Source organism: Lepidochelys kempii, chromosome 8 (genome assembly GCF_965140265.1).
Source record: "Lepidochelys kempii isolate rLepKem1 chromosome 8, rLepKem1.hap2, whole genome shotgun sequence".
Classification (NCBI taxonomy): domain Eukaryota; kingdom Metazoa; phylum Chordata; order Testudines; family Cheloniidae; genus Lepidochelys; species Lepidochelys kempii.
In genome coordinates, this window is record NC_133263.1 from 100638411 (window position 1) to 100651753 (window position 13343).

The window sequence follows — 13343 nt, forward strand, 5'->3', positions numbered from 1 at the left end:
AAAGACTGTCCTTTCTTCCGAGGATTTAGGCAGGATGCTGGGATGAATGAACCTACTGTTTTAAAAAAAAAAACAAACAGACAAAAAATGTTGCTTAGGATATTTAATTAGTCCAATGATTGGGTCCTTAGTTCTGTGTCATCTGAAAACAGAGTGTCTCCAAACACAGGTTGGTGCACTGGTAAAGTCAGCCTGTGCTGGCAAGGAGCCAGTGCAGAGACACCTGGTGAGAGAGACTGACTAACCGTGGCCTATTTGGACGAACAAAGATGACACTGGAGAGGGCACTCCAAGCACTAAGCCTGAGGATCCCTGACAACCCAAACAAAAAACCCTATTATTCACTTTGAAATATAACTATTTTAAGACTCTGTACCTAAGATATCTGCAACCTTTCTCTTTCCTGCCAGCCAAAGTAAAATACCCTTTCACTTACCCATGTGTCTGATTGGTTATTGGGGCCCACCAGGGCTAGCCCCTACAAGGCCTAGCTTCTGAAGCCCCTAAAATGCTTGCCTCTGAATTTCAGTACACTTGGCATGCTACTGTTAGCCTACAGGGTTCGTGTACTGAGTTGGGACAATAATTACGTATCTTTATATGAACTGAAAAATACAGGTCTTCCTACAGTGGTTATGCTTTGCCATTTTATTTAGCTTCTGATCTCTTATTTCCCATATGCACGACATGGATTATTTGCTTTGTTACTTCCAGTAATCCATGGATTAAAGTTAGAATCCTTTAGTGGAGAGCTAAATTGAAAACAATCCTTCTCCATATAGTATATTTCCACAGACTTGGAGATTCCCTGTCTGTCTCAGGTAAAATTAGGGAAGGCGGTACTTTAAAACATGGTTTTTCTTCAGTATTCCTCATGTATGATAGTATGAAGTCTAGTGAACTTTGTCAGTATTTATGTGTACTTCTATTCACATTTTATTGTGACTCCTCACTAGTAATACCTTCGCTGCAATTCACCATGAATTAAAGGTACTTTGCAGTTTGCCCATAGTGGAAGGACTGGAGGCTCCAGATGTAGACATTGGGATGCAAAGCCTTTCACCTCAGGGTCATAAACTTGAATCTTTTGCAGTTTGGTAATATCAGAGCCACATTACCACCTGATAGGCATTAAGCACGTATATGAAATGAGTTAGAGGTCTTGGGCCAGTCACTAGGGGTCTGAAATCTACCTCAGAAAAGAGTTGTCACTTCTAACAGTCACAAGATTCATTGGTAGAGAGCCACCCCCCTGCCTATGTTCTGGGGTGTAATGGTTATAAGGATCAGACTTCTGAAAAATACAGGTGTTCTAATCCTAGAAATGACAGCTCAGTACTCTTTCATCCTTCTGGAGGTAGCTTACTGAGTCCATGCAGTTTACTGCATGTATATATTGATCTTTTGGATGAGACTAAAAATATGGAGGTCCTGTCTGCTTTCTGTGGAGAGGATTTACAAATTTGGTTACTTGGTTGCACCCCCAAATTAGATACTAAATTTCATCATTTTGTGCCTGTAAAATCAGAGGCAGTTATTGAAAATTTGACTCTACAGATACTATGGTGCTTTTCATTAAAGAAGGGTTTGCCCCAGTGCTTTAGAGGGAAGCTTTCATCCTGATAGTTCCAAATATATGGCCCCTCTTAGATATAAGCACATTTTATCGAAACTTGGGAGGCATTGATATTGGTGGGATTTCTGTACATGTATCTGTAGATAGAATTGTAGCCCCTGTCTGGTTGCCATGCACTCTGGATATCTACAGTTGCACAGAAGAACTAAGCATTAGATACTATTAGGTGAGCTCACTCTCACCTTGAAGATACTATCCACCAAACTGATTTGAGGCATAGCAGCATAGAGTGAGAATAGTTGAGACATTTCCAGTCCTGTGGATATACAGTGGGCTTCTCTTTTAGGATGGAAATTTGACTTCCTTTACAAAGTGGCTTACTATAGTGTAGTAGATAATATGGTCCATATTCTGGTATAGTTTTACTTTACATTGGTTTAAGCAATGAATAACCATATAAGTCACTTCGGTCCACTCACAAAATTGTACTCATCCTCTGTGATGAGTTCCCGTTCACTTAGACCATGTCTACCCTACCATTTATGTTGGCAAAACTTATGTCACTCGGGGGGGGGGGGTGAAAAACCACCCCTTTGAGCGACATAAATTTCTCCGGCATAAATGGTAGTGTGCACAGCACTATGTCAGCGGGAGAGCTTCTCCCGCTGGCATAGCTACCACCACTCTCTACCGTAGCTACCACTGCAGGTGGTTTAGTTATGTCTACAGGAGAGCTCTCTCCCGTTGGCAGAGAGCAGCTACGTGAGAAATTTTACAGCAGTGCAGCTGCATCTGTACAGCTGTGCCACTGTAAGGTCTCTAGTGTAGACATAACCTTAGTGCTGCAGCCAAACTAAAGTTATTGTTGTCAGATGAAGAAACTGAAACCCTAACGCACTAATGGCCATGACGTTATTGTGAATTACACAATGTATCATGTGTCAGAGGCGTAGTCGTGTTAGTCTGTATCCACAAAAACAATGAGGAGTCCGCTGGCACCTTAAAGACTAACAGATCTATTTGGGCATAAGCTTTCGTGGGTAAAAAACCCACTTCTTCAGATGAATGTAAATTGCATCTGAAGAATGTAAATGTATAACAGTAAATTGCTTTGGCTGCTGTTTTGAAAGGTGAGTTGTAAGTGATTTTTGGGAAAGACTTTTTTTTAAAATGCCCTAAACTGCATGTGGATTCTAGACTTATAGTCTCAAAACTTGTTTAAAAATTCTGTTGGGGTACATTTTTTTCCAGATCCTTCTCTTCTTGGCAGCTATAGACCCAAGCATACTAAAGTAAGTAATGCAAATAAAATTGCATGTAAATTTTCCTATGTTTTGGAGTATGTGGAATAGAAAAGCATGTGGGATTTTTGTTGAAGGTGCCTGAGTGAAATCAAGTATACAACTTCTTCATCTTGTTGTTTGATGCTGTATATGCACTGTTACCTGAATATAGATATTGTTTTATTGTACTATAAAGCGTTCTCAAAACATTCTGCGGACACAAACTGTTAACACTATGGACATAAACTCATAGTGAATAATCCTATTCTGCAGTTACAGAACCTAATTTTTATTTACAGTAAAGTAACTTTCACTTTATGATGCCAGGGTGAGTAAAGGCACCTTAAAGTGGGTGTGAAATTACATTTACAGCCACTTCAAGAGGATCTCTTGTATCACCAGAGCATTGGTGTAAATGACAGCTGGATCCACAGTGTTTTATTTTTGTTTTGTTTTTTTAAATTGCTGCTCATTACTTCAAATGTTTGGCTCTTGTGATTATTCTCAAGTTTTGTCTTTCCTTCCTCAGCTAGCTGCTTTTCATATGTTCTTGGTTGGGATGGAGAGCCTTGTTTATCTCACCAACCTGATAGACGTGTGAAATGAGATGTCACTTCTTTGTTTATCCTTTTTTTCCTAATTTTTGTCTTTCCTGAAATACACTGGAAATTTTACTAGCAGACTGTAGACCGTTATTTATTGTGTGTGTGCCCTATTAGATTTCCTAACGGCTGGCAAGAGAGATGATGCAAGGAGGGACAAGGAAAGTGAATTAAAAGGATAAACCTTTGGTTCAGGCCAAACATTCTTGTCAGCTTCTTAACTTTCACTGTGTAGGATTGCAGTTTTATGTGGCATGTAAGTCTAATATATTGTGCTGCCTCTGGATTGCTCCATAGTGATAAGTGATAAACTGTACTGAGAACTTCTAAATATGCTTTTATGATGGATGTTTTAATTCAAATCCATTTTTCTCAAATGGGGAAGAAGATATTAGCGGCAGTCATTGTTTGGAGCACATAGATAACAAAGATACAGATTAAATTCATCACTCTCCTGATGCCCTTAAGCATTCCTGGTTTCAACAAAAAAATAAAGGCAAAAAGGAATATACCTTTTCTGTTGCCAAAAATAATAGTATAGCTCTGAACTAGATGTTGTTAATATTGTGTAGAGTGAGAGGGCCTGAGAATTACTATTGGTGTAAAGTGGCTGTTAAGGGGAAATCAATGTTAAATTTAATAAAGCAGATTATATTTGGGCATGCTGTTTGTCTGTGTGTTTAATCTGAAGATTACATTTGAATGGGATTCTAATTCTATAGCCAACATCAACTACATCTTTTAAAATTGTTAGGTGAATTAGCTCATGGGGCCAAAATGTTTGGACTTTCCTGGCTTTTATTTGTTAATTTAGGTCTTTTGTGTGGCATGACTAGGGTATTCAACTTTGGTTAAAGTTCACCTAAAAATAGTGTATTGTGCGATGGGGACAGATACAGTCCTGCCTTTCAGAGGGTTTCCTGGCTAGCAAGGAGAATTCCATGGAATATTATTGAGTTCCTCTATGTGTGTGGTGTAAAATAACAAAACAAATTCCTTTCTCCCACAGGGCACAAGAATCTTTAAAGGGCCAATGGGGTAAAGCTTTTGTCAAGGTTACGTTTGAATAACGCTCTGATGAATCTCTTTGTAGGAATATATGGGAACAGATCGAATCTTGATCTAAAAATGCTATTTCTACATAAGTGGGCATGGCAAACCAGATGAGACATGGCCTGGTCCCCTAAGCTTACAAGCTAAGCTGGAAAACATGTATCCTTATCCCACCCCACATCTTTGTCATGGAGCTGTTCTGGCAGCTCTACAGTGTCCAAGGATCTCCCTTATGTGGCTGCAGCAGTATCTAGAGATCAAGAATTTGGCCCTAGCTGATGGGGCCAGCAGGAAGTGAGATGCTGGATCAAGATGGTGGAATACTAAAGGTTCATCACAGTGGGACACCTTTCTGTGAAATTTAAGGAATATAGCAACCCTTCTAAGCCCTTTGCACTGCTTGCACATTTTTCATTAGCAGCAAACTCCATCACTCAAGCGTGCAAGGTGTAGCTTTCCTTAGCACTTTACAAGCTTACAGAGAAAACCCATGCAAAATGAACTGTACGGGTGTAGTATTCAGTTTTTAAAGGGTCATAACTTGGGCAAATAGAGAACACTTTCAGTGGAAATCTTCAAGGTCTCTTTTCACTAGAAACCTGCAAGGCACTTTCTTCAGTGAGGGCTGTTTCAGATTTTTACCTCTAACTTTTTTCAGCTCTGTAGCGGCTCCAAAAAAATTGCAAAAATTTCTTTATAATTGGGAAAAATGTTGTCTCCCTCCCCCTCCCCATTATCCCCACTATCTTGTTTGATAATCCAATATGGCTGAAGAGCTTTTGCTGAGACTAAAAAGTCCCTGTTCAGAAACCAATCCTAGAAAATTTTCATCCGGAAAGGTGAAATCTTCAAAAAGATATCAGTGACTGAAAACAGGGGTTAACCTGGAATGCAATCTTAATTATGGGGGGTGCTGCTGCTCCCACTCCAATGTTATATGCAAACCTCTGTAAATCATCACGTTATGTGTATCACTTAATGCAGACAAGTTGAATTTTTAACTTTGTTTGACACACAGAGCAGGTGGAAAGTGTACATCTCTGCTCCGTTAGCTGGTGCACAGGCATAGCCAGGGCACATTTTACATATTGTTTGAAGTTTTCCTGCTGTTTTCTCTCTGACAGATGATCAAGTCTCATTATGGGAAAGACTTAGATGGCTCTTCCGACAGCTGCGATGAGCACCCGATCTCGGGTACTGTTAGTAGGCATTTTCATTCTACTAGTTCATTAATACGTTCAGCACCCTCCTCATTGCAGAAACATTCCTCAAGTCCTGTACTAAACCGTTCTTCGCTTAGAGAAAGGTAAAGGCTTGTTTTCATTTGTTGTCTGTGAAACTTTGGGATAATTGGCAATTGTGAATCACAGTAATGTTTGCATAACTGTAGGTTGTAAGGGTAACACAGGCTAAAATGACTGTGGATTTCCTGTTACTTTATGTAGTCATTTGAACTGTCATCAAAGGACCACATGTATAAAAGTTAGGGTGTCCATCTTCTCTCAACTGCATTTGTACAGCCCAACTGACATGGGTCCCAAAATCATGGCAATAAAATTCTCTTCTCCAATTGCATGTTTTGAATATTTGGTACAACTTAGTCCGGGTTTTGGCTCTGAATGTCTATTATATATCTCAAGCAACAATTGGTCAGTATCTTGGAAAATGCTAATATTCCAAACACTGATTTCAATGTCAGGAACTTAAATGTGGTGATTACATTAGTAAAATATTCTGAAGGTGTTTTGAACTTCTGATTGTTTTTCAACCCCAGTATTTGTTAATTTATATCTAATCCAATTAAAGGTTCTTTTCATAAATAGAAACTTTACTTTAGGGTTTTCTTTAAAAATATGTAGAAATATAGTTTTAGTGGGGCATATGTGGGCTGGCTTTTAAATCCTAGTGAGAGTTTAAGGTGGTGTCCCCTTACCATCGCCCTCTGCCTGACACTATTCCAGCATTCTGACGACTATAACTGAGAGTTTCATGTGTATTGTGTATTGATGTTTCTCTTTTTTTCTCCTTGTTTGTGTATTTGATAACTGTGTGTGTGTAGTTAAGGTCACTATGCTACCCGAATAGATTTACCCCCTTTTCTTTTGTGTGGATCTTTCACAGGCAGTAGACAGGAGAGAACAACACTTTGAAAACAACCTTTTAACTCTTTTTTGCATGGTACTCATCTTTGCCTGTCCAGCTCAAAATCAGGTCAACATTCTTGCTGTTTCACGTCACAGGTCTCTCCCCAGCAGATTCAGAATTTTGTCCAATGACGTCATGTTCCCTTCCTATCAGTAGGGGGACACCAATGTTGTTAATAAATACCCACAGTTTCCTTACTTGAGGTCCAAGACTTTTTAAAAAGAATGTAAATGTTTAAAAGAAATCTTTTGGCAGAAGCAAAATCATAAAATAAGAAAGCAAAGAGGCAGGAGCAATGAAAACGTAGTCTGAATCTGACCTTAATATTAGTACTGCTCAGCTTACTAAGGTTTTAACCGAATATATGCCGAAAGTTACATTTGAAGCTGGCAAACATGTAGCCAGGGTCAGCTTTTGGAAATGTATTAAAATATTTTTGTTCAAATCACCTAACTGTGCAGAATATCAGTATTGCTGAAAGCATAACAAAATACATGTATATCTAGATGAGTATAAGAGCCCAATCTTGTGGTGATTTGATAAATACTGCCTCCAATCTATTTTGAACCTAGCGTACAGAGAGCACTGAGCTTCTAGGCTACATAATGCTAGTCAGCACACAGCAACAAGAAAACTTGACCTCTTTGCTAAATAGGTGTGAAGTGAGTGTCCATGACATTATTTCCTCAGAGCCCCACTGGTGGTGTTACTTGCATAACTATGCACTCCCAGAACCTTTTTGAGCAATGTATGGAAGGGGGGGAGAAGGTTTGCATAATTCCCATGAATCCTGCATCACATAGCCCAAGGGTATAAATATTGTGCCCTTTCTAATAGTCCCTCGGCGCCTGCCTGCCTGCTAGCCAGTGGTTGTAAAACTTCTCCCTTTTTCTTTAGTGTTTGATAAATAAATCAAATAGTAAATAGTTAGATTGTTAGGCTAAGGCTGAAAAGTTTGCTTTGTTGTTTTAAATTTTTGTCTGTTTTAATTTCCTCAAATTCTACGTCACTTTGTGTCATTGTCTTAGAGACCAGTCTAAGACAATGGGTTTAAGAGGTGGTCTTTCCCCATACCTGCTTTATATAGATGTGTAACGTGCCCTTTATACCTTGGGGAAGTGCATTCCGCTAAGCAGGGATTGACCATTATTTTTTGTCAAGGTCCAAATTTTTTGGTCAAGGTACAGTGAAGGTCCAGACTCCAGAGCAAATAATAAAAAAATAAAAATAAGTAAACAAATAGATTTTTGGGGTCCATTCAGAAGTACCTGGCAGTCCGGATTTGGCCCGTGGTCTGCCTATTGACTCTCAAAAAGGGCCCAAAAGCGTTGTAAGACTTTGGTCCAGAACTTGCTTTTGGAAGAGGCTCCAGTAGCATGCAAGTCCTGGTGATTTTCTGCTACGAAAGTACCCCCCAAGCACAAGTAATTTGGCAGCTAAATCTTGCTAGATGACAACGCCTGATGCAAAATCTCAAGCTGAAATCATCCTCTTGTTTGAGATTCCTTTACAAGCATTGAAATGGGTTCCACCAGCTAAAAAGATTGAAATTCTTTGGTTGGCTCTGAAAAGAGAATGCACAGTCATGATACTTGGTCATTTCTGGTGTGCTGAGAGGCAAATCGGGCTTTGAGAATCATGCATCCAGTTTGAAGTAATCCTTTCCATTCTGCACCTGGCAGGTGTAAAAACTCCCTAGCTGCTGATTTCAGTCTGAAAGGTGTGGAACATCATGAGTGGTCACTCCTGCCCTCAGGTGCTTGTGTGATTTCTGCCAGATGGGATCGTTGGAACACGGATTTATCCGCTAAAAGTCAGAACAACAAACCACAATCAGGTTTGCTTGAGAACAGTCAGGGATCCACGTTTAGGACTCCTTTCTTTGCATTGGCAAGAGAGTCTCCTTTTACTCCTTTCTTCTGTTTTCTCTCATTCCCAGAGTACTGGGAAAGTTTTGGCAGCATAGTGTTGGGTGATCTTAGTTAATCCAACATGAGTCCAGTTGACCATGTGTGTCCTGGCTCTACTGAAGTCTATGGAAGTTTTGCCTTTGACTTCAGTGGAGTCATGATTTCATCCCAGGTTCTTGACTTCTAGTTTTGTCCCAAGGTTGTTTGTTCATTCTCTCCCTGAGTCAAGATCTCCTGTCCCAGCAGAGTAATGCATCCAGACTTCAAGGTTCTTTGTCTCATGTTATAGAGATTGGCTTTCTAGGGCAAGATGTCTTAAAATGGAGTCCAGAAAACCATCCACTAGAAAACAGAATGCTGGTAAATAGAACTGTTTTTAAAAGTTTGATCACTGTAAAGGCTGTGACCCAGTTTCTGTCCAGTTCCAATTGGTTTAGACTTTCTTCTGTCTCTGTTATCAAAGCTGTTCTTAGGTAAGCACCTGCAGTTTCCATCTGCTATTACTGCTTATGCTGACCCTGAACCTGGCCCTGTGAAAAGGTGCTCTGGCTTTGTCTGTTCCCCAGTGAAACAATTCTGTAAAAGTCATACAAACTTATACATGCCTGTTCAGGAACCTATTCAACTTTGGGACTTGAACTTGGTATTAAATAAACTCATGGGAGGGTGTTTGAGCTTTTAGGGTCCTGCTCTCTGCATTGCTTCTCAGTGAAGATTATCATATTTTGTCACCGTTAACTTGGCCAGGAGGGTTTGAGTGGCAGGCCTTGATGATCTGTCACCTTATACTGTATTCCACAAAGATCAGTGGCTACTTCACCCCAATCTAGACCAATTTATATCTGACTTTTCATCTCAATTACTGATATCTCTGCCCGTCTCTTTCACAACGCCCCATAATTATGCTGAGGAGGTGAAGTTGAACACCCTGGATGTCAAGAGCACTGGCTTCTACTTAAACAGGACTAAGCCATTTCAGAAGTTAGACAATTTATGGCCTCTGGAGAGGAATTTGAGTGTCAACCACTTGAGCTCAAAGACTGTCAAAATGGATAAGAAAATGCATCCAGTTATGATATATACCAGGTGTGCCTGAATTCTTAAGGGTTTGATCAACAAGGGCATTGCAAAATTGATGGTATCTACATGCAATGTACCCTTATGTGAAATTTGTAGGGCTGCTACCTAGAGGTGAGTTCACACCTACGAATCACTATTTTCTCGACACTACATCCAGAGCAAATGGTGGTATTAAAGGACATTGTTTAAGACCAACCTCCTTAGAAGGTGATTGGCTAGCCTTCATGCTTTAAATTAAATGAGTTTACTTATCAGCAAGCACTTGTTCTCTGTGTGCCTCCATAGAGCTACCTCTTTTCTGCTTCAGAGCCCAGCTCTATACAGGGCTTCGGGGGGGTGAAAAGGAACTGAGTGACCATTAGAAGGGATGATGCGTTTCCTATCTACAGAATTTAGCACTCAGAGGAACTGAGTGCACCCACCAGCTACTGCTCAAAACAACTATTTACTGCCATAGTATGACTCTTGTCTACGCTTAAAAAACAAAGTGGTGGTTGTAGCTATTCCTTCACAGTTAAAGCAGCAAAATCCCACGGGATGGGAGCAGTTATATCAGTATAAAGGTGCTTATACCAGTATAGCTTCTTGTGATTTGGAAACTGAAATAAGCTATAAACTATAAACCGTATAGCTATATCTACAGGAGGGCTTTTACTGTCCTCATCATGTCGGCAAAAAAAAATCACACCTCTTACTGACATAATTATGCCAGTAAAACCAACTCTTACAGCATCTCTCTGTGTTGGCAATATATGCGGAGAACAAGTTGTTTTTTGTAAATAGCCACTTCCTAGCCTTTAACTGGAAATAAAGTTACTTCTTCTGGTTACCATGAGTACTGCAGAGATACAAAGTATCCAAGTTCTATCCATTTTGGAATTAAGTGTTCCTGTATTTGGCTTTTCTGGATGATCTCTCATGTTACATGGGTAGTTTCTGAAAGATTCTTTTAGCTGTTTGTCTGGTTATATTTATCTAAGTAGTTATTTCTTTTTTCTTTTCTTTTTCTGTCTTGCAATAGAGCTCTCCAATTGTGAACCTGCTACTACAGTTCTTTATTGATTTCTGTCCTGTGATAGTTTGTCCTTGTATGTAGTTTCTTCTCAGCATGAAGTGTCTGCTTTGAAGTTGATAAATTCTTCATGGAGGCCACATACACACATTTACACACACTGTTGGAAGGTTTGCTGATGGGGAAGGGGTTATACCTGATGCAAACGTTTTGCAGTAAGCTTTTGCATTAACTCTGCTATCCAAGACGGTGTAGGATTTCTTACTGATAGGTGATATTAGCATTTCTTGCTATGTTCAAATGAATGATTGGACTGTCTGACTTTGAAAATACCTATTTATTATAAAGTTGAGAGTTGTAAGCTGGTATTTAAATAGTATACACACATCTATTTGAATTTTTGATAGTCTGTTCCATCCTAGTGGATGTCTGAGAATTATATTAATCTGTATTATAACATCCAGACTTGATTCTTTTTTTGCACTAAGGTAAATGTTGTCTGTTTACATGACTTCAAAAAAAATCCTCATCTCATAAAAGAAAATAAATGTCTTTAGTTACATTCCAAGGGAAAATAGTTTTGTACCTTAGATCGTACTTGACATAACGTCTTTGAAATGAATGATAACTTCTCTGATCTGGCTTTTTCTAGGTCACTGAACTATACTTCCAAAGTGTTTATACAATCTATTGGAATCAATAAACAATTTAAACTGATGTAACTGCAGAATGTTTGCAAGTCCCAAGAAAAATTGGAAGTATGACAAAATACAGCTATAGAAGTTTATCAGGGCAAACGGCCATTGAAATGAAATGACTTTTTTCCTCCAACATTGCAATAGAATACTGACATCTTAATCACATAAATAAGTAGCTAGTGGTTTTTAAAATGCATAATTAGTGGTTTTGGGCAACTGAAATTCCTTTATTTATAATTTAAGAAGCTGTGCTCTGAAAGCCATTTATAAAATATCTCCAATAGGAGTTATCACATCATTAGATGGTTTCAATTTAGATTATGGGTGTTACATTTTCTAGCATCATTTTATTTTCGGATGAGTTTTGATTTGGTGTAAATATTAACACTGACTTAAAATGTGGATTAGGCTTTATAGTTATTACGAAAATTAGACAGTTAAGATACTGGCAAAACTAATTAAAAAGGAGCTGATACTGTTTTTAATCATACTTAAGGTTTTGATTTTTGTAATTTAAGTTCAGGGCCTATGTGATCAACAAACATTTCTTATACCACAGTGCACACTAGTGGATTGTTCAGTAATGCTACTGAAGAAATGCATATAGCTTTTGCATTAAATACTTAATTTTCTGCTGTGGTACATGGATACATCTCATATGAGTGAATAAAATAGCAACTATGGTTTTTATATTTTTTCAAGATAGAGCATCTGACTCCTAATGACAGGTTTCAGAGTAGCAGCCGTGTTAGTCTGTATCCGCAAAAAGAAAAGGAGGACTTGTGGCACCTTAGAGACTAACCAATTTATCTGAGCATAAGCTTTCGTGAGCTACAGCTCACTTGACTCCTAATGGATATTTATAAACATGAGATCGGTAACCGTGCTTTGAAATCCTCCGAACAAACCGTAGCCGCTTTATTTCCTGTTTCAAAAAAGCAAATACTGTAAACTACAGCCACCTGTCTGACCTCTCTTTCCAGTATTAAACAACACAAGCAAATCTGACAAATTGAAATTGCTGTATACATGAGACAAAGTGCCCCACTCTCATGGACTAAGTTTCATTTGTGGAAATAGGAACTGGCATACTTGAATTGCTTACAAATATACTGGTTTCAGAGTAGCAGCCGTGTTAGTCTGTATTCGCAAAAAGAAAAGGAGGACTTGTGGCACCTTAGAGACTAACCAATTTATTTGAGCATGAGCTTTCGTGAGCTACAGCTCACTTCATCGGATGCATACCGTGTGCTCACGAAAGCTCATGCTCAAATAAATTGGTTAGTCTCTAAGGTGCCACAAGTCCTCCTGTTCTTTTTGCAAATATACTGTTTTACATGCACAAGTTCAGCAGCAATTTCTCTAGTGCTAGGGTTTGGAACTAGTGACAGGAAGTTGGAAGATCACATTACTAACCCTGCTCTTCCTTTTTTTCTTTTCTTTTTTTTTTGGGGGGGGGAGGTTATTTCTCTCTTACCTGCTCTATTTCATTCTGTGTCTGAGCATTTCAGCAGAGCTGCAGGTTTCTAGCAATTTATTGGATAAGAATATAATGTATTCCTTGTAATGTTCAGCCTTAGTTCAGTTATATGATGAAAATGCAGAATCCAGCCTTCTAACTCATAATTTCTTTTATATCAGATCAATTAAGAAAAGTCAGCAAATCACTCTGCCTTTTTCTAAGATTTCTTAAAATCTGTTACTCTGACAAGATTTTGTTTTGTTTTGTTTTTTTAGGTTCTACCTCGAGAAGAAAAGAATAATTTGAACTGCTCATATACACTGCTAGGTTCTAAATTAACTGTAACCATTCCAGAAAAAAAACATTGTCTGACTCAATGAAAAAATCTGCACAGTGATGGTCAAAGAGCAAACAAAATCTTAAACTATATAAGGAATCTGAAAATATGCCGATATATAAATCAGTGTTAACCCTCACCTGGATGACTGTCAGTTCTACGCATCCTCTCTCCAAAGGGAGATA

The 13343-nt window shown here is 38.8% G+C and overlaps 1 protein-coding gene across 5 annotated transcripts in view; it reads left to right on the forward strand.

The window, feature by feature from the left end:
- SPATA6 (spermatogenesis associated 6) overlaps positions 1-13343 on the forward strand; it is a 57927-nt gene that overhangs the window by 24750 nt on the left and 19834 nt on the right. For all 5 annotated transcript variants that reach the window (XM_073357771.1, XM_073357772.1, XM_073357774.1 and 2 more), the window contains 2 exons: positions 2828-2868; positions 5639-5820. In XM_073357771.1, coding sequence (XP_073213872.1) covers positions 2828-2868; positions 5639-5820 — 223 coding nt within the window. The remainder of the gene's footprint in view (positions 1-2827; positions 2869-5638; positions 5821-13343) is intronic.